At 39.2% G+C, this 20,114-nt stretch overlaps 1 protein-coding gene across 1 annotated transcript in view; it reads right to left on the bottom strand.

The window, feature by feature from the left end:
• The window catches only part of GUCA1C (guanylate cyclase activator 1C), a 37,980-nt gene extending 31,174 nt beyond the window's left edge, over nt 1–6,806 (bottom strand). The window contains exon 1 of the mRNA XM_005492555.2: nt 6,532–6,806. Coding sequence (XP_005492612.1) covers nt 6,532–6,735 — 204 coding nt within the window. The 5' untranslated portion in view covers nt 6,736–6,806. The remainder of the gene's footprint in view (nt 1–6,531) is intronic.
• Between the last annotated feature and the right edge of the window lie 13,308 nt (nt 6,807–20,114).

Raw genomic sequence — 20,114 nt, 5'->3', positions numbered from 1 at the left:
TGCACTGGCCCAACTTTGCTAGTTCACAGCCACATTACTTGTATACTTCCTACCACAGTTGCACAAGCAATAAAATGTATAGCTTTAAAACTGATAAAGAAGGCAGTGACCATTAAAGCAATACATCTGTAAAGCAATACTTCAGCCTATTAGATCCGATTTCTTTTTGTAGTACTGCTTCATTATTCCTGACATGGAGATTAGGATTATAGCTCAGTGAAACATATCTTGGTGATGAGAAAGTCAACTGTGCTTATCTTAGTTGTGCAGAGCCCAGTCTAAGAGGGTTATTTTGGTCATTAAACTTGTTACAGATGTAATTTTGTGGGTGTTGTTAGCCACACATGCTACAGTGTGCCTGTACCTATAAATAACCAGCCAACCAAGCATAATGAAATAACAAGTCTTACCCTTTCCACAGAAGCATTTGTAGTGCCGTTCCTTTAGTTTCAATGATTATGGGAAGTGCTCTGAGATACCAATTTTACATTTTCCATTTTTTAGTTCATAAGTTACAATGAAGACCCACTGCTGAAGCTGTTATTTTCATCAAAGTTTCTAGCTGCCGAAGAGGTGCATCCTCCTTTGTCAGGAGAGTAAGTCAGGAATACTTTCTTTTAATAGCTATTGTGAATTCATTGGTTTTCCTAAACTCACTTGTAAAGAATTCTTTCCAGGCAACTGCACGTGGGACTAACGATGCCTGCTATTGCTAACCTGCTGCTTTTCACTGGTCTTATTAGAAATTAAATGAAAGAGTCCTCACATCCAGGGAAAATCTGAGAGGCCAATGAAATGTCCTGGCTCCAACTGGGACAACTAAGAAGAAAAAAATCATGGAACTTTTCCATGCTGATGAAATAGATGGGGGATCTCCAGAAATCTTCATGTTAATGGTAATAGATCCAAACACACTCTCACCCCCAGCAATGTTTTGATGCCACAGGCTGTTTTTGTGAAGGCTTTCAACTTAGACAAATTGGATTTTTCCAGTTAATAATGCTACATATAGATCCTTAAACAACTCTAAATCCTGGTTTCCTGTTTTTATCTGCCTACACAGCACAGCTATTTGCAAGAAATTTGAATTTTATATTTAAATTATTTTCTTTATAGCAATTGAATCCCCTGAGTTAAGCATTTTGGAAAAAGGAAAGCCAAACCAATAGTCATCAGCAAACATCTAATTCAAAGACGAGGCTGTCTTCCCTTATCAGGGGCCGTTGTTTTGATTGGAGACGTTTTCCTTCCTGCTGCCTGAAGCCTTTTCCCGGGGTGAGCAGATGCTGAGCCGCTGGCATCTCCTAGTGGCCCGGGCTCGCAAGACAAGCGCTCGTGTTCTTGCTGAAGAGCGCCCTGGTATTTCTGGGCTCAGTAATCCCTGTTCCAGCGCTTTTCTGGGACACTGGAGAGCCTTTGTGGAGAGACACCTCCAGGGGCTGGATGCTGAGGCTGCCACTGCCAGCCCTCTCTCACTGCAGTGAGCAAACGAGCACATTTATTCCTGCGTGTTGTTTCTGTCCAACTGTCAGCTCTCTTTCTGATGGAGAATGAATCTCTGGTTAAGATTTTAACAATCTTTTCAACACTTTTTCTCTATAGCTGGCATTTCAGTTCCACAAGGTTTTCAATTAATGTACAAAGAAGGGGTGAGGCACTATTTCCTCCTTCCACTCCTTGAACATTTATTCCCAATCTCTTTATACCTGTGCCTCTATTTTGTAAATTTTACTTTTTTTTTACATTTCACTTGTTTCCTCTCTCCCCTCAAAAGCTGTTTTCTATTTATTCCTGTTTATTCCTGGTTTTTTTTTTTTGACTGCACTCATAAATTCTTTCCATTTATCTTCTTGAAGTAAAAAAATCTTTCTGATCTATGCAAAAATATCCTTCCACCACCTAGCTTTAAAATTTGTTCTTTATAAGAGGTGAATAGGGAAGTAAAACAGCTGCATAAGTCTTTTACAAGCTTTCTAAATAAGAATAAAAATGTAATGATAAAACAAAGAAGAAAACCAGAAAAGGTTCATTGTAACTGTCTGAAAATGCAGCTCTGAACAGAATTTACTTTAGAAATGGTGGGAAAAATAATTTTGAAAAAGATTTTGTGAAGACAAAAATATTCACACAACCTACCAGTAGTGAAAGGGGAAAACCTGAGGGTTTTAAGGCTCTCATCCATCCCCACCTACAAGGAAACAAACTCGTTTAGGAGATTTTTTAAGAGCTTGTCAATAGGTGGGTCCTTCTCTTTGTCTGGAGTGACCTTGGCATGTTCTCAGGTGCTTCTGCAGGGACTCTCTTGAAGACAAAACATTTATGCTTATGTTGTATAAGAGCTTGTGTCAGGTTTGCAGCCTTGGTACTCTTGCTAGATTTGAAATAGACAATACACCATTGTTAGCATCAGGAAAAAATGTTCAGATCTCACAGAAATGTCTCACAGAAAACATCAGGTTATTTAAATACAAACATGGGTGAAGTTCACATGACAGTACCTGAAAAAAGGGTATAAATCAGAGCAAGTGAAATTTGGGAAGGGAACTTATTGCAGAAAACACATGGCTGTCCAATTAAAAGTACATACTTTGATTTAACATCCCATCTAAACCAAGCATGGTATAAGTAGTTTTCCTAATATAATCCCAAGGTTAAAAACAACTAGCAACGTGTCTTTATGTATATAATTCTGAAACAGCAAGGCCATGGGGAGACACTAAAAAGTAATCATATTACTTCATTTGTATAATCCACTTAACAACCCATGTTCTGTTCACAGGCTTAGTGATGAGTTTTCAGTTAATTAAGTGATAGAAATTTGAATATTTAAAGCATAGCACTTTTGTTATCATAGAAACTGGAAGCTGAGAGAGTCATCTTCAACAATTTCAGGTTCAGGGAGAAGCTTGCCTGCACATAAGTTTGTTGTTTGCTTGGAATCTCACTTCCTAAAATCTAAATGCATGCATGCTGCAAGAAATTTAATCTCAAATTCTTTTCCTCATCCACTAATGTCATAGATCTGACAGTGATTTTTACCACCACCATGGCAGCAGAGAAAATTTGATCCTCGATGGGAGAAAATTAATATGCAGAATTCAGGGCAGAGTGTGTTTGGACGGGACAGGGTGAAGAAAACAAAAGAAAACTAATGGTGCAATTTTCAATGTCAAAATAAAATGGCATTATGGCTTTTTACATCTGTACGTGTTATGCCACTTCAGAACCTTGATTTACGTGTAGGATTTTTTCATAAACCGATTTAAAAAAAATCTGTTAAGCAAGACTTAGTTTCCATTGACTCAGGTAAGTTGTTTTTCCTTTGATGTATGAGGCAGGGCAGAGAGACTTGGTTCATCTAAATTGGAAAGGGCTGAGTCATCTCGAAGATTCCTTGTCTCTGCTAAGCAAGGAAAGGAGTCTTGAGCTGGACTTCTGCATTAAGACCAGAATCGAGAAGACAAATTCTTTTCCATTGTACTCTGCCTGAGCCATGCTCTCTTTAGAAATGTTGATGCAGTCGGAATGACCAAAAATACTATGAGGATACTGTTACTGAGAAAGCCATGCCAAGCCATGGAACTCACACATGCATTTCTCTGGGCAAGCTGGAATGAACAGAGCTCATTCTGCTTTTTATGTGAAGCAGTCCCCTAAGCCAGCCTGAAGCCCCACAGAATGACTTCACAGAAAACATAAATTACAGCAGATAAATATACACATCATGTCTAACTAAACAGATGCAGTGTAAATGCCAAAGAAGAAACTTATGAAATCCTGGCACGTTGTTTGAGAGATCCTGGTTCTCGTTTGCCACAGGGTTTTCAATGAGGCTTTCACAAGACTTTATTCAAGGCAAGAGAAGAATAAAACTGAGCTACAGCTTATCTAGATACTATGTGTTGTATCTGAATAATGTAGGTATACTCTTGCCATTTAATAAAAACCTTAAAAGACCTTTTAATTAGTATTTAAAGGAAGAACATAAAACATTCTAATAAAATATTCTGGTTCACTTGATTCATTTTCCTAAGTGTTTAAGCCTTTCCAACTACTAAATTATACAAATAGATTGGGCAGGGATTAAAACTTGCCAGCCGTTTTTCTGGCAATGCAAGCCCCATTCTTCATCTTATTTCCATCTCCAAATGGATATAGACTATACAATCTTATTTAACTGACAATTCTAAATGTGCCATTCCTGTTCTGCCTTCTAAATAACTTTGCCTGGTCCTACTGCTGCAGCTGAGCAACAGCTCAATTAAGAAAGTACACAATAAAATCCATTCCTCAGATTAGTAGTAGCTAGTAGAGGTCTGTTACAGCATCTTGCAGAATAGGAAATAAACATCAGATATTTAGTGGGAGCACATTAATAAATAATGAGATTTTAAGCCTAACAAAAGGAGTTTTACAGTGGATTTTATGAAGCCCTGAAGGCCAAATCATTGTTAAATTTCATTAAAATGGGTGGAAGAGTTCCAAACTGATAAAAAACTGAGGCATCTTTTTCTGTCCAACATGGTATATTAATTAAAAAAAACCCTTCTGGGAATAGCAACACAAAAGGCTTGATCCATACAAACTATGTCTTTTGTCTCCTAAAACACCAAACGCTGGTACCCCAGCTCGATCCTGTATTTTCTCTAGGCAAAAGAAAACAAGTGCCTGATCATTTTGTCAGCCAACTGTTGCCTTAACAATGAATAAAAGCTTAATTCTGCACGAATGAGGCATTCATTCTGGGTGTGTCCCTGCTACCCAGCTGCCAAATTTTATGAAAACATTAGGAAGTGATTAACTGAAATGCCTACTCTATGAAACTTGGTGGAAATATACCAATTGATTAAAAAGTTCTGGGGATACCAGAGAAAGGGATGAGAGACTGATTGGTAGCAGGAGTCTAACTGATCTGTATATAACCTGAGAAGTTTAAGGCATACATCTTAATATTCCTCAGATGAATTGAGCAAACTGCCCCATGGGTAATAAGCTAGTTGTAGTGGGAGAAAGGCATGTAGGAACTTCTAAAATACCAACAACACCAAGAAGATGTTCCCCCACAAAATAAAAAGCCAAAATCCCCAACACCCAAAGCTCCCCCCACTTTTCAAGATCACTGAAGTGTCAAGGGCTTTTTGCAGTGCAAAAATGCTTAAACATTAATGCCTAAACAAACTGGAAATGCTCAAACAACCTAAACTGGAAAAGCTCTTATGTGAGCTCAGACACTGTCCATGTGCGCTATCCAGGAACGTTAGCATTCATAAAGCTTTTCTGGAAAACTTAATGCATCAAATTTTTAATTCAAAAGAGCACAGCAAATTAACAATTTCTGCCAGTCAGGCAAACTGGAAGTTTGCTCATCATCTGTAATTAGCACATTTATTGAGGTAGGTGACACTACTTAATCAAATTTCAGTATGTTTAACCATCTGGTAACTGGCAGTGGGAAGACGATTTTATAAGAAGAGTCCTTGAGGATTATGGAAGAATTACATAATTCCAAAAAAGCAAGCTGAATTGGGAGTGGAGATGTGTATGGAAACACAAGAAAATCGTGTAATAGAGGCACTGTTGCATGTAAAAACACACAAAGTACCTTATACTCTCAGCATTTTCTGGAATAAGTATAATTAATTACATAATTCTGTATCTCCGAACTCAATGAGATAAAAAATGTGGGTAGAGAACATTAATGCTTTATTTTTTTTTAGTATTTTTTTATACCAAGATGGGGCGATATGTTCTATTAGCTAAAAGCTTAGTTTGTATTATTGACAATTCAGCCTAAACCTAATTTCTGTGACTCCTTCAGGGATTACAGGTGACTCTTCACTGCTTTTGTCACATTTGGTAGAAAGTGTTACTGTGGCTGAAGGGGAAAATAACTCTGGGTGAGTCTCGTGGCCAGGACAACCTGTATGAAGGCTGCCATGCAATAACATAAGACAGCAATGCATCTAACAGCTGCTGGACAGATCCTTAGCAGGACCTAGGATGTTAAACATTAAAACTGGGATGATGGATCAAAACCGGGATGATGGATCAAAACCAAACAGATGTGCCTTTGGAAAAGGGGGACTGACTGATACCGAATTAGGCCACAGAAGGTGTTCAGAATGAATCCCGCGACAGAAGGAATCTTGTTGTGTCTGTGTTGCATAAACTGAAAACATTAATACCTATGGATCCAGCTGAACACTCACTGCCTTAGAAAGATTTTTCAAGCAGCTATATAAATAAAAAATTCAATTATTAATGCACACTGAAAATAACGATAAAAACCTGGTTTTCAAAGATGAGAAACCATTAGCATGTATTAGAATGACTGTATGAAACTTTCAAATTGGCTAAATGTACTGGGAACAAAGCATTCAACATTGTCTGCCAGCCATTCTTGGTTATCTGCTTGGAGTTTTCTATTGAATCGCTTCCATTACCTCTGAGCAGGGAGCTTGCAGCTCCCTGAGACACGTGCATCAAATGATACAGCCACAAAAAGCCCAGAAGTCAAGAATGAATTCTTACCTTATTCATGTCAAATGTGTGAAATACTTGTTCAACATAGTTGTTAGCTTCAGGAGTAAGTCCATGTAGATCTAGGACATGTTTAAATTCATGCAGGCAAAGCTGTCCAGATGGGCATTCCTTCATAAACTTTGTGTACCAGTGATGAATTTCCATAGCATTAATGTCATCTGCTGATCCAGCAGCACCCATTGCATCAAACATACCAGGTAATCTTTTTCAGTACTAATTCATCCAAATGTTGATTCTTCCTTCCCAACAATGATCATTCAAACACCAACTCTGCCTTTGAGAGCTACTTTAAACCTCTTACAGATCACTACCAAGATAGACTAAGTAAATATAGCACCCTAGAAAGATTACTGGCACCCGGTTTTAGTACCCTGTGGTTTTAGCAGCTAATTAGAGTCTTTGTGCACAGTCAGTCTGCAGAGCCTCAGATGAACTGATTATACCAGTTCTCATCTTGTACTGGCATCTGTGGTGCTAAAGGTGTTTAAACTGGATGAATATTGAAAAAGCAACACACAGGAACTTTGAGGGTAGTTTCTAAACCTTCATTTTTACAATTTATAAAGTTTTAACAAAAACTTAGAACCATTTTAATACTTGTATACATTTTGTGCAGCTGACTTTTCATTTTTATTATTTCTGTATATATGGTGATACAAATCTTACCTTACAGGTCAAAACTGCAACACAATTTGACTTGGATAACCTGAAAAAACTGAAAGTAGCTGTACACTAAAAGCACAAAAAACTTGTTGTCTTTAGACAGCAGTTCTACTAGCAACTGAGTCTCCTGTAAGCCAATGTTGTCTTGAAAATTGCTCCCCCACTGCCATTGCTCTTTCAATCCCATCCTTTCCCTTCCCTCCCCTCAGGCCAGCAGAAGAGTTTGTGGTTGCACTTGGGGACAAGTGTTAGAACAGATCCAGGGAAAAGCTTGCAATAAGATTGAATACCAATAAATATAGTTAGCTTTAGAAAACATTGCCTACATTTTTGCATTGCCTGGTGTCACAATAGTGGGTTTTACAAGAGGACAGAAAAAGTGAATGTGGAAAAGGGTGGCCAGCAGTATGGGGGGTGCAGGACTGCTGCTTAGCTGCTTCAAAATTGTTTGTGGAAACCTGTAGTGTCATAATGGCTGTGCTGTATTGCAGTACATAGCAATGTACAGGTTTACAGCATTTAAGCCCTACAGCAGATACTATGGCATACAGTGGAATTAAACTAAACTGGTGGAACATAAAAATACAGCTGTTACACCTAAGGCTGCTGCCAAGGTGGTGGTCTCAGCAGTGGCCCTGCAGTGATGTCTCACCCGGGGAAGCTGAATACCACCTGAGCAGCTTTGCTCTGGAGAGCAGGACACAGTCCCATGGCCCTCAAGTGCTGTGCAGCTGCGTGAGATCAATCTTCCTCTGGCCAAGGCTCCTGCCTGCTCAGCTGCAAAAGCAGTGTCACCAGTCAGGAGAGACAAATTTGGTCTCAAGACAGCGAAGGAACTGAATGCTAGTTACTGTTGGACATATCCTGAGTGCTGGTTTTCAGGTGCCAGGAGTGATGAGCATTGTGGGGGTGCCTCCATGGGGTGGGCACTGGTGGCAGAGCCAGCTGGGCAGGCTGCCTCTGATACACAAGGTTTAGGGCCACGCCATGCAGGTGCGTGTGGTCCTCCAGTACTTTTAGGCAAATAAAGAGCTGTGATGTTCTACTCATGTAAGATCAGAACTGCAAGATATTTTTCAGAAACAGGTACCAGCCTTCAGTGTAAAAGGGCAACAAGCTGGGCTGTTGCTGGAACAGACTTTCAGCACAAATTTGCTCTTATGTTGCATAAGCCAGAGTCTGCAGGGCAATGCTGCTGAGGAGGGAGAAAAAAGTGCACATGGATGCCTGGAAGACTTCAACAGACATATACTGTAGTTATTATTAAAATGTGATTTTTTTTCCTAATCTCTGCTCATTCCTTGCATCACTTTTAATAGTCTCCCCAGAGCAAAAATAGCTGCCCACTAACATCTTGTCAGTTATAAGATCAAGACCTTCAATACTGAGAAGCAGCAGGGATTCTCTTTATGAAATACTGAATAGAAGCGGAATCTGAAACATGTGAAGTGGTATTTAGAAATATGTCACTTCAATATATCCATAGCAGGCAAAGAATGCCATATTGTAACAATAATCTAAATTTATAATCTAAATATTAATACTTTATAATCTAAATAACAAAGAACAGCAAGCAAAAGAAAGGTAGCTTAAAATAGCAATCTTCAGTCTTTTATTCTTTTTCATACAATTTAAATTTTCAATAGTTAGGAATTGGAAATGCCAAAACAGAATTTCCCAAGTGTATATTTACCAAATTTCTTGTTCAATGAAAAAGGAAGTTTTAAAAAACTCAAATGTTACTCAACATTCTTTTGCCCTGCTCCCCTGCCCTCCTGAAATAACAGCAGTGTTCAAAGGAAAAAAAAATCAAAGCTTTGAACCACAGGTTTCAGAAGGCATAGACAATTATTTTGTACATATTCATTTTCAAACTTTCTTCTGAAAAAAGCAACAGCATAAATGGGAATATTAAGAAAGAAGCCATCTCAGTCCTTGAAAATGTGAATATTTCCTTCAGAGGGCATGGAAGACTCTCTGAACTCTGTTGTTATTGTCCTTCTGGATGACAAGGTAAAAATGTCAGAAAAATCTACATTTTATTTAAATAACTCCTTATGATAATCATCAAGATATTCTAAATTATCTATTTTATGAATCTGAAAAAAACCACATCAAATTTTAATGTGGAATGTTTGAAAAAATAAGCACATGAACAAGCGTTACATGCTTATCAGCAAAGTTCATTATTTAAAAATAATTCAAAGAAAACATGAGAAGACTTCAAGAAGCAGTGCAATGAACCAGACTAAAATGGAAACATGGAAGCCAGAACTAGGTGCATGTTTGGCCATGTTCCTGCTAGAATAGCTTTACTAAGGGATTATAGTGATGAAGTGCACACAGATTAGAAGGGCTAGGCTGGCAACACTGTTCTTTTTAGCCATTTAATATCCTCACTTTCACTCTGAGGAAAAGTTACTTCTCTATTTAAAGCCCAATTTTCTCAGACCTATTGCCTGTCCACATCCATGTTAGCTGGGGAGTATATTTTTTCATGTGTACTACCCTCCAACAAAAGCCCAGAAGTGGAATGGGGGAGAATGTAGAGGTAGGGAACTCTCTCTGTAGATCTGCAATGTAATACAAAAGCGAGGAAAGGCAGATGGAAAAGAAAAGCAACACCTGTCAAAGGGCTGAATGCAAGGTGCTCCAAGAAAGAATGAAAAAAATTATGTATTAAATTCTGCCAGAAATGTGAGGCCTGAAAAGAAAAAAACTGAACTTATGATTACAGTAAAAAACAAAATTTAGTTCCAATTACTTAAATCCAGTATCAGTGGTTACACACATGGAAACCCATTGCCTATTGAGCAGTGGTTCTTTCAAATAGGCATGTGCTTATTTGCCTCTGAATATGACTGTCAAGAACCACCTGGAAATGTCACCTGAAGCCTTCTAGCCCTGTTCCAGATGGCACTTAGACCTTCATATGTGATGATGGGGACTCAAAGCTACTAACACAGGTTATGAAGTAAAAAGCCTTAAGAGTGTGATAGGCTGTATCTAGGAAATTTCAAGTTTTCTATGGATGATGCTATAAAATATAGGGGAAAGTTAAATGAAGCATTTGACACTTAAGAATTGCAGACGATGAGAACAACAATATCAGTACACAGAAATCCACATCTATTATAGGGAGAAGCTTCAAGAGACTAAACTCTGACCCCAGCTTTTCCCCAAAGCAAAATTCACACTAAGTCTCTCTCATTGCTATATATTAGCAATATCAGTCTCTGCAAGCCACAGGAATAAAACATTTGGACTTAAAGATACATAGGAAGGATACATATGTAGGAAGACAGCACCATTTAAAAGTTTTATCTGACCCCTTACTACAGTGACAGGCAATGATCTCATCTGTAGACATAAAACCCACAGGTCCCTGAAATGAAAATCTTATTTTCCTTTAACCTCAAGGCAGCCTTTCTGGACTTCTTTCAAACATTCCTGCAAAACAATTTGAGAAAGAATTAGATTTCTTAAAAAAAACAAGAAAACAAAAAAGAAGAATGTTCGTGCAATTATAATTTAGAACTGATTAGCACAAGGTGGTATGGGGGCTAAAAGTAAATACGAGTTTAAAAAATCCAGATAATTTCAGGCAGGAAAAGCCCATTTAATTCATTTGTTGAATCTCTTCATTGAATGAGTGGCCATAGGCTGCTGGAAGCAGAGAGGGTGGCTGAGGAGTGCCTGTTCCCTTGGCATATCTCCGGGCTTTTGCCAGAGACAGGAGAGCAGACACAGGAGAGCTGACCTGAGTATCTTAGACCTGTCTAGGGAAGTGTGGCTATTTTTACACCAGACATGACCCAGAGAGTGTTTAATTGGCTTACCTTTATCCAGCTGGTGGTCAGACTGACTGACTGACTAAAGATCAATCATTCTGGAAAAATTATGGTGTTCCGAAATATGTCTTAGATGGATGTCTGGGTACAATGCAGGCAAACCTGCACTGTACCCAGGTTTATTTGTAAATAAACAGGTTTATTTGCAAATTGCATATTTACCATAAAAGCATTACTGTAAATTATATTTTCTCTACAGCTTCTCTTTGCATCTTCCTATAATTTTTCCACACAGGTTTAATGCTTCTTTATTAGGACATTTTCTGATTTAATTTGCTTGTAAGCTTCATAGTGTGCTTGTATGTGAAAATACACAAGCCTGATTACACAATAATAAAGCTGTATGCCTTGTTATTGTTTTAGGTCCTGTATGTGTTTTCTTATATGACAGAACTACTTATGCAGAAATCTGTCTGCTATCAAAGTCATGAAGCATAAAGGGACAGCAAGGTTCTACTGATATCAACTAGTAAGAGAACAAATTGTTGTGATAGCCTACCCTGAGATGACTAGATGGCAATTAAACGTTAATTCTTCCTCTTCTCTTTTTATAATTAATAATAATTTCTTGTGGTTCTCAAACTTCATTAGATGCCTTTTAAAATTGGTTTTGTAAGTTGGTTCTGAATTGTTGTTAAGGTTACTTAAGTAATATTCTAATGCTACTAAAGCCCTTTACAAGGTATTAAGGTGACAGCATAATCTTTCTGGGACTCTTACACAACACACACTACTCTGTATTAAAAAAAAAAAAAAAAAAAAAAAAAAAAAAGGCAATCATCCCCTTTCCTCTACCTAAGTAGAAAAAAAGAGATAGGATAAAAAAACTTTTCTTCTTCAGAAGGAAATAAATATCTTAAAATTCACCAAATGAAATTAATGAAACAATTTAACAAATAATATTTGGTAAGTGATTATATAAACTCAATTTGAAGAACATATATAACATGCTTGCACCACCTTTAAATGAATTCTGACATTTAATACATTACAATTTGACTTGATAGCAATTTGCATGTAATCTGTCAGTCCCTCCCTGGGATAGAGTCAGGGATTATCTAAGTGGCAAAATTAGTGCAAGGTGAAGAGGCAGAGGAATTCATGGCACACAAAGCACCAGATTCTCTCATAAACCTCATGGATTCAGTGGGAAACATGAGCATGTTCAAATCCAGTGCAGCAGAAGATGCCTCCCTATGAAAAACCCAGAGATGGGTATCTGTGTGCATCTGTGCTTATAACCGAACATGCTACTAACTCTGGAAGCCCAGAATCAGCCACATTTTGCTTCTTTTGTTAAATAACAAGAAATATTTCAAAATTAAATGTAATTTAATGTAATATACCCTGTGAAGGGACTTCAGTAATTCTGCCATCTTTCCCCTCAGACTATTAAGTTTTCCTTGAAAAGCTATGTTGGCAGTTCACAGCTTTGCTGCAGTTTGCAAGCAGAGTCTGCTTTGTGGATATGGTGATGGATAGAATTTTTCTCTTTCATTTTTAAACAGTATGAGATCTTTTAAATCTAAACAGACCATTTTGTTTTATATCTGGAATATAGGCAACCCAAAAGTCTCTTTAAAATATATGTCTAGTGAGAACTACTGAGAACTCCTATAAATATTCTTCAGCATGTAGAGAATGACAAGCAGGTAACTCAGCATGGTTAACAATCCCCAACAGAGGACATGCAAGAGTGGCCTGTAAGGTCCTTCCGTGGTTCATGCATGCTCAGCAGCAACTGATGCAGAATGGACTTGTGTGATTCCAGTAACTTATTTTGCACCATACCCAAAACCTTTCGCCAGCCATGATGCCAATTTTTTACATTAGTGAGTTCAGACTGAAAGAACCTGGTAACTTTTGTTAGTCCTGTATTTTTTTGTTAGAAGGACCCTGAAGAGTTGAGAGCAAAGTATAATAATGGGATAGGACAAAGAAAACAAAAAGGAAAATAATATATTTTTATCTTACTATTAGCATTTAATATTACATCCTGAGAGAAAATGCACAAAAATAACACCAGCATGGAATTTAATTTAAAAAAAGAGATGCATGAAGGTCTTTCAATCTTTTATAGTTTATGTTCCTCAAGAGGAAATTCGTCACTACTGTGCTATGCAGCTCTGACTGTGCTCTAAAGTTGTCTCATGCTGCCACAGCAATCTCAAGGTAGTTCCTGGCTGCTGCAATTCTTGACAAACTTTAAGATATGAAAAAATACCAGCAGGCACAACATTTATTCGAGTGTTCTTTTAACTGAGTATTGACAAAGAGTATTGCTTTGTGTTTTAGTCTGAGAAACTGATAAAAATACACATTAGAGAATTTTCACTGAGAAGCTGGGCTCTATGAGTAAGAAGGCACAACCCCAGTGTATTCAGAGGAGGAATGTATGTGCCTAATGAGCGTAATCAGCACGTGCAATTAAAATAAACGCAAGGAAATCTGTTAGTGTTTAGAATGCAAAGATCATTGTTTCCAGACATTTTTGCTGATCTATTACACACTTATTTTTTTCATTTTTAAAGTGTTTTTATCATCATGGAACAGGTAATAATATCAGCATTCACTATTAAGAGCAAATCAATTGAACTCTAAGCTGTGAAAAATTTGGCTCAAACTTGCAATCACAATTTGAAAAGAAACTAAGGGGGGGGAACCAGATTGGGGTTCTGAAGCTGTCTAAAAGTTTAATTTCATGAAAAGAAATGTACTTTTTAGCTTAAGTAGTGGGCATTTCATATTCTGTTTATGAAACTAGGTAGGCTCCCCTCAACTGTTAAACTAAGACCCTTTAACAGACCCTTTAATAGACCCTTTAGTTTTTCTTCTATCACAGTTCTTAAAAACCACCATGTTGATATGATTTGTCTAAAACAGAAGATACACCTCTTAGAGCAATTCCTCTCAGTGTGAAGAGTTACTGAAAATTAGTCCTTGCTTTGCATTAATGAGTTTGAAACCAATTTTCCAGGCTGTTAGCAATGAAATTAATGTATTCAACCTCCGCCCCAAATAAGAAAAAAAAAATCACAAAAACCAGTTAAGTAAAATAAATTTTGTCTTCATTACTCTTTTGCTAGTTTTGACTGCCAAAATAATTTGCAACAACAACTGAAAGCTAAAGCCATGCTCAGGTTTTCTGAATTAGGCTTGACCTGTTTGTCTACTTCACATAATTTAAGAAACCTCCTTGAAGTATTAAATATAGTTTTGTTAATAAATTCAAGAATACAAATAAAATCATACTCTTTTGCTTGGAAAGAGCATCCACAAAGCATTGTAACACCCATTCAGTAGCACATTTTTAAAGAATTTTTTTTACCTGGACATAGCATGATTTTAACTGTTCGGGAGGAATCTTAATTAGAAAGAAAAATAATTAGCATTTACATTCACAAGGTATTGTGTGTGTATAAAAGGAATAAAAAAAATTTGTAAAGAAGAAACAACTGAACTATTAGAGGGAGAACAGTAATTAGATTCAGGAGGGTATAGAAACCCTAGCTGAGCAAATTAACTCTTTATCATCAGCAGGTGAATAATGATAGTTGATTTGTCCTCTTATGCCTTAAAGATGACCTTGGAGTATTTAAAAATAGTAAGTCTGCAGTACTGTAGTAAAGGTCTCTGAAAAAAAATTCCTGAGTCCTTGATAGGGAAGCAGTTCAAACTTCGCATGCAAATATCTGATCTTTATTTTTCACCTTAAAGGTATTTGAAAGCTTTTAATTCTAAATTGAATTAGCAGTTTGCAGAAGTTGCAGGAAAGCAATTTATTAATGGGAACAGAGTGAGCTGCAGCTTCTCTGAACGGTGTTGCAGTGCTGTCTTCTGAGTTCATTGTCTATCTGCACAGTTGTAAAACAATTGGGTGGCAATTTGTCCACAGTAGCAAAACATGACAACTAAGCACACGTAACTTGGAGTGGTAAAAATAATCCAGCTGAGTAGCTGTACTTAGCCAGAGTGACTCCTCAAGTGTAACAATTTCTGCGGTGATTATGGTGGGTTGTCTGTGGCCAGCTGACAGATACCACCCAACTGCTCTCATTCCACCTACTCAGCAGGACCGGGGAGAAAAGAAAATGAAAAAGCTCAAGGGTCAAGCTAAAGAGAGGGAGTTTGCTTACCAATTACTCTCATGAGGAAAACAGACCTGACTTGGAGAAAATTAATTTAGTTTCTGCTCCATTAAAGTACCAAACAGAGAAAGAAAGACAAAACAAAACCTTCCCCAAAGTCCCTCTTTTTGACATGCTCAACTTCACTGTCTCCTTCCTGACGCCTCTACTCCCTCCTTCCAAGTAGTGCAGGGAATGGGGACTGTGGTAAGTTCATAACAGCTCCTCTTTGCCTCTCCTTCCTCTGCATTCTCTTCCTTTCCTGCAGGGTGGCTCCTTCCCATGGGCTACAGTTCTTCAGGATCAACCTGTTCCAGCATGGGTTTTCCATGGACCATGGCTCCTTCAGGGCATGTCCACCTGCCACAATGCGGTCCTTTCCATGGGCTCCAGTGTGGATGCCTGCAGGGAGAATCACTGCTTGGACACCTAGAACACCTCCTCTTCTGACTTTGGTGTCTGCAGGTCTATTTTTCGCACCCTCCCCTCTCTCCTCACTCCCTGTGCAGCATTTGGCCCTTTCTCACATGGCACTGCCATGGTGGCTGCAGGGTTCAGCTGTGCCTTGTGGTCAGCCCACAAGGAATGAGCTGGAACAGGCTATGCTCAGCAAGGGGCATCCCCAGCCCTCCTCACCAAGGCCACTCTGCAGCCCCCCAGCATCCTGTACGTTGCTTCAGCCACAGTGTTAGTGCAGCTGAGGATGGGGACAAAATCAGACCCTGACTGCATGGAAAGACAGGAGAAACCACTCACTTCCCTTATAGAACTCACTGGAAAAATTGTGACAACGCCACAGTCACGGTCACCATGGTTTCCCATGAAACAGGAGCTCTGCATTCTCAGTGAATACAATCAAGTAGCTGTTGGTTCCCAGAGTGTAAACATAGATGTAAGATCCTCTCCAGGTGTACAGGAAAACTGTTCTCTTAACAGTTCTCTCTCTCTATGTTTGGAAAAAAGCAACAGCAGATCTCTGAAAAGTTCAATGACAATAAAAGCAAATACACATCAGTAATAAAGATTTCCAAAGCACCAAGGCAGGGAAAGTCATGCCATGGTCACTCAGTCAGAGCATCTCACTAAGAACTTTGTAATGCAGCTATGCCCTCATACAGTGGAGGGAAACAAACTGTGCAACAAATGAAACCAATGCTTTTATATTCCACAAGGCTTTAACTTCTTTTAACTTGGTCAGGGCTTTTATGGAGAAAGATTAAAATCATACATACAAAGTGCTTACAAGACATCAGTGCACACCATTCCACCAGAAGATGTAGCAGAAAATGTCCTTAATGGGCAGTTTCTAATTTAGTACACTTTTAAGTAGCTGAAAACTTCTCAATTTGATGATAATTAATTCTGGGTTTTTTTCAACCAGCTGTATAAAGTGAAACCAAACCATCTGGGCACTATAGTGTATAATGTGCTGTGATTAAAATTAAAGAACTGGACAGCAGGCCAACTCTTTTTGCTATGCCATGTGTCTTCACACTGGATCTGTACTATCTGACACCATCAATGTGTCTTCCACACAGTGCCAGTAGTGCAGAAAGCTTTTTTACTTTAATTTTACTTCAGTGATGGAAAGACTTCATGTTTCAACAATTCCTTCATTTCAGATAAGAAGCTGCAGCACAGAAAGAGATTTGAGCTGCAGTAAAACCATGCTGGTGCCAGACTGTGTGCAGATCTGACATGTGACTTAGTCACTTGTCATCCTGGGGATGAGGTCCCCTCCCACAGCTCTGTCTCCATCTTTGGAAGGGGTGATGAAGAGCGGCCTTCTGCTGTGGGGCTGCAGCAGCTCCCACTGGACATTTTAGGGTGTATTTACGCAAGGCTCTGCTTGCATAGTAGTTGTGAGTTCAGCAAGGAGAGTAGGAGTAACAGCAGAGAAAAGGGGTGAAGGAGGAACTTCGTTCAGACAGAATATCCATGTTGTCTAATCTGCATTGCCTAATAACTCTGATTGAATTACTGAATGCCTTAAGAGGGATGCAAAGCAGTCGATGTCATTTCAATAAATGAGGTGCAACCAAAATGACAAAGAGAGGCTAAACACTCCTAGAAACTGTATTGCAAACTTGTGTGAGACCTTGCCTTACACGCTGAATTATTATGCCATTGCACTCTGAGAGCAGGGGAAATCACCTTCATGCAAACTTAGTGTTACCTGCAACGAGTCTGACACTGGTAGCACTTCAGATGCCTTTGCTTCTGGCCTAAAGGTTGTTGGTTTTCCCCACAGAATTGTGTTGAAAGGCTTGCTTTAGTGCATTTTTCCCTATTGGCAGAAAAGTCACCTTAGGGAACCACTGCTGTTTCTGGCAATTTTATTGGGCATCTGCTCATTTTCAGGCACTTAATAATGACAAGGCTGCCGTATCATGCTTATAACACACATTTGAAGAGTCTGCTTATTGCATGACAGAGAATCTGACAGTTCAATTGCAGCGTGCTCTCACTTTTCTACAAACTGCATTTACTGAATAACAAAACAAAACACAGCAGTTTTTCCTCTGTCAAAATTACTGAGATGTTTTTGAGTGTCTTCAACGTTTTTTTCTAATTAAGAAACTGTTTTTCTTCCTCAGAAAATAACTTAGAGTCATTATATTAACAATCTTAATGAAATAGCTGGCCACAGCAGCTATATTCACTGGAACAGAAATGTCACGATTTTACTCATTACTACATTTAAAACTTCTTCATATCTCCACTTTTTTATTTCACAAGTTGGTAATCTTTAAATAAGAAGTTATTATACTGCTCCTTTTTTTCAAGGAGCAGTAGGGCCCCTTTACTCCCTTTACAAGGAGTAAATAGGCTAAATACATCTAAAACTTACTGCTTCTGTCTTCAGAACCTAACTTAACACTTTGCTTTTTACTACAGACCAGACAGTCTTATGAGACAAATCTGCCAAGTGAGTCAATTTGGTATTTATGCCTATGTAAAACATGTAGTGCATCACAAGCCAAATTAAAAATGCAGTAAAAAGTGAGAGAGAGTAACAAAGACAATTTAGACAGTGCTGCTGCCACAATGCACCCATTTTAAATTCTAAATGCAATGTTTCAAAGCTATACTCTCAAATCCGCATTCCTCCAACAAATCTGGTAGAAATGCAACACATGCCAAAAACTTACATATTAAATTTACACAACTTCCCAAGTGCTGAGTTCAGCACTAAACTAAATATTTCCTCCCTCATCCAAGGACAAACTACTTACAGCTTATTCAACTCACTGTCCAGAAAAAGGAACAGTCTTCTGTCCCTTAAACACCTGAATACCCACAGGAAGGATGACTATTACTGGCTTCAGAGATGTACATAAGAGGCAGTAAGAGATGAAAATCCTCACTTCACCCTGCTAAATCCACCAGTACACTATAGAGATAGCGACAGGACAAGTGCCAAATACCTACCACTTTCATCCTGCTAAGTGCTGAAAAGGGATTAGAGTTATATAATGCTGTAAAATAGGAATTCAGCATGCGAAGGGAGGAATCTCTCAGTTCCCTTATTAACATCACTGCTCACACTGATGAACAGCACTGCTCCTATAGAAACAAACAACAGCCAAGCCCTCAAAACTAACTGACCCAAGCATAGTGTTACAAAATCACATTCCAGAGTCATCACTGAGTGCCTGAGAATTTCTGGTTAGAGTAAAATTGTAGGGCACATGTCCTAGACTGGTAGAAACTTGGTCAGAGGTTTAGTATGTTCTGGATATTTTTCACAGTGCTCAAATTTGCCCACAAGGCTCTGAAGCAGACTGGAACATTATTGCAAACAATCTGCACACAAGGTGGGCACAGCAGGATTTCTAAAATATTTGCATAAGCAAGCTTGTCTTGGATGAGAGATTGGCATTTCCAGTGTTGTCCTAGACATGCACAAGGAGGACCCCAAGGTCCCATGAATGCTATCATGGCACCAGCTTCCATATGGTACAGACTTTGTCAGTATACTAAATAAGCAGAGACAAGAAGAAGAAGAACTCAAAGTTAGATGCAGTGGTTGGGCTCGACAGAATGGCCTAGGCTAGCCAGCCAGCAACCGCTGGCAGCACGGGGGGCACTTAGCCCAACAGCCGGGCTTCGGGTCAGCGCCTCAGGTGAGCACCCAGTGCTATGGCTGCAGGCCGTGCCAGGCGCAGACGAGGCCCAAAGCAGGCTGCGGGAGACAGGAATAAAAGAGTGCTCTCCCTTTGGGGCAAGTCCAGGCCTTAACAGGGATCGCAAGAGGCCAACAAACAAAGAGAGAGAGCGAAGGGTTACATGAACTTATAAAGGGCAGGGAGTACAGGGGCGAAACCAGGTCGGAGGTGAATGGGAATCCATGGGGGTGTGGGGTACATAGGATTGACATACAGGAAAGACCAATGAAACCAACTCGAGGGTGGAGCCCCGGCCTCTGAACCAATCGCTCCGAGCTCCAGACAGAAGCTTCTGGAGAAAAAGGTGGTGGCAGGGAGTGACTGGCAGAGCACCGGGGTGGGGTAGAAGAAGGGATACATTGGGGTACCGGGGAAATCGGAGAGGGGTTCAAAATGGATACAATGGTTGTGATAACAACTGGGGTGACTGGCAGTAACTGGGAGGGGAGGGAGAACCAGGGCAGAACCATTTTAACACAGAGAGGGAACGGAACAAACCAACACAACACAACAGTTAGAGGTTCTCTTCCTCAGCAGCTCTTATGGCTTCTTAGCTGTTGACAGCCTACAGCTACCGCAGTTGGTGTCAAAATAAAACTTGAAATCAGGGAGACCATGCCATCCTTATTTTTGAGTCAGGGCTCTGGAATCAGGTGAAACCTCCATTGGGCTGACAGTTCTCTTCCCAGGGCTCTGTGCTGGGGAACTCTGGTTTTCTCCGACCCTGCAGCACAACCCTAAAGCATGCCTGGTCCAGAAAG

This window comes from Zonotrichia albicollis, chromosome 2 (genome assembly GCF_047830755.1).
Source record: "Zonotrichia albicollis isolate bZonAlb1 chromosome 2, bZonAlb1.hap1, whole genome shotgun sequence".
NCBI classification, from domain to species: Eukaryota; Metazoa; Chordata; class Aves; order Passeriformes; family Passerellidae; genus Zonotrichia; species Zonotrichia albicollis.
Note: the sequence above shows the minus strand (reverse complement) of the source record. Positions and strands in the feature narration are given on the sequence as shown.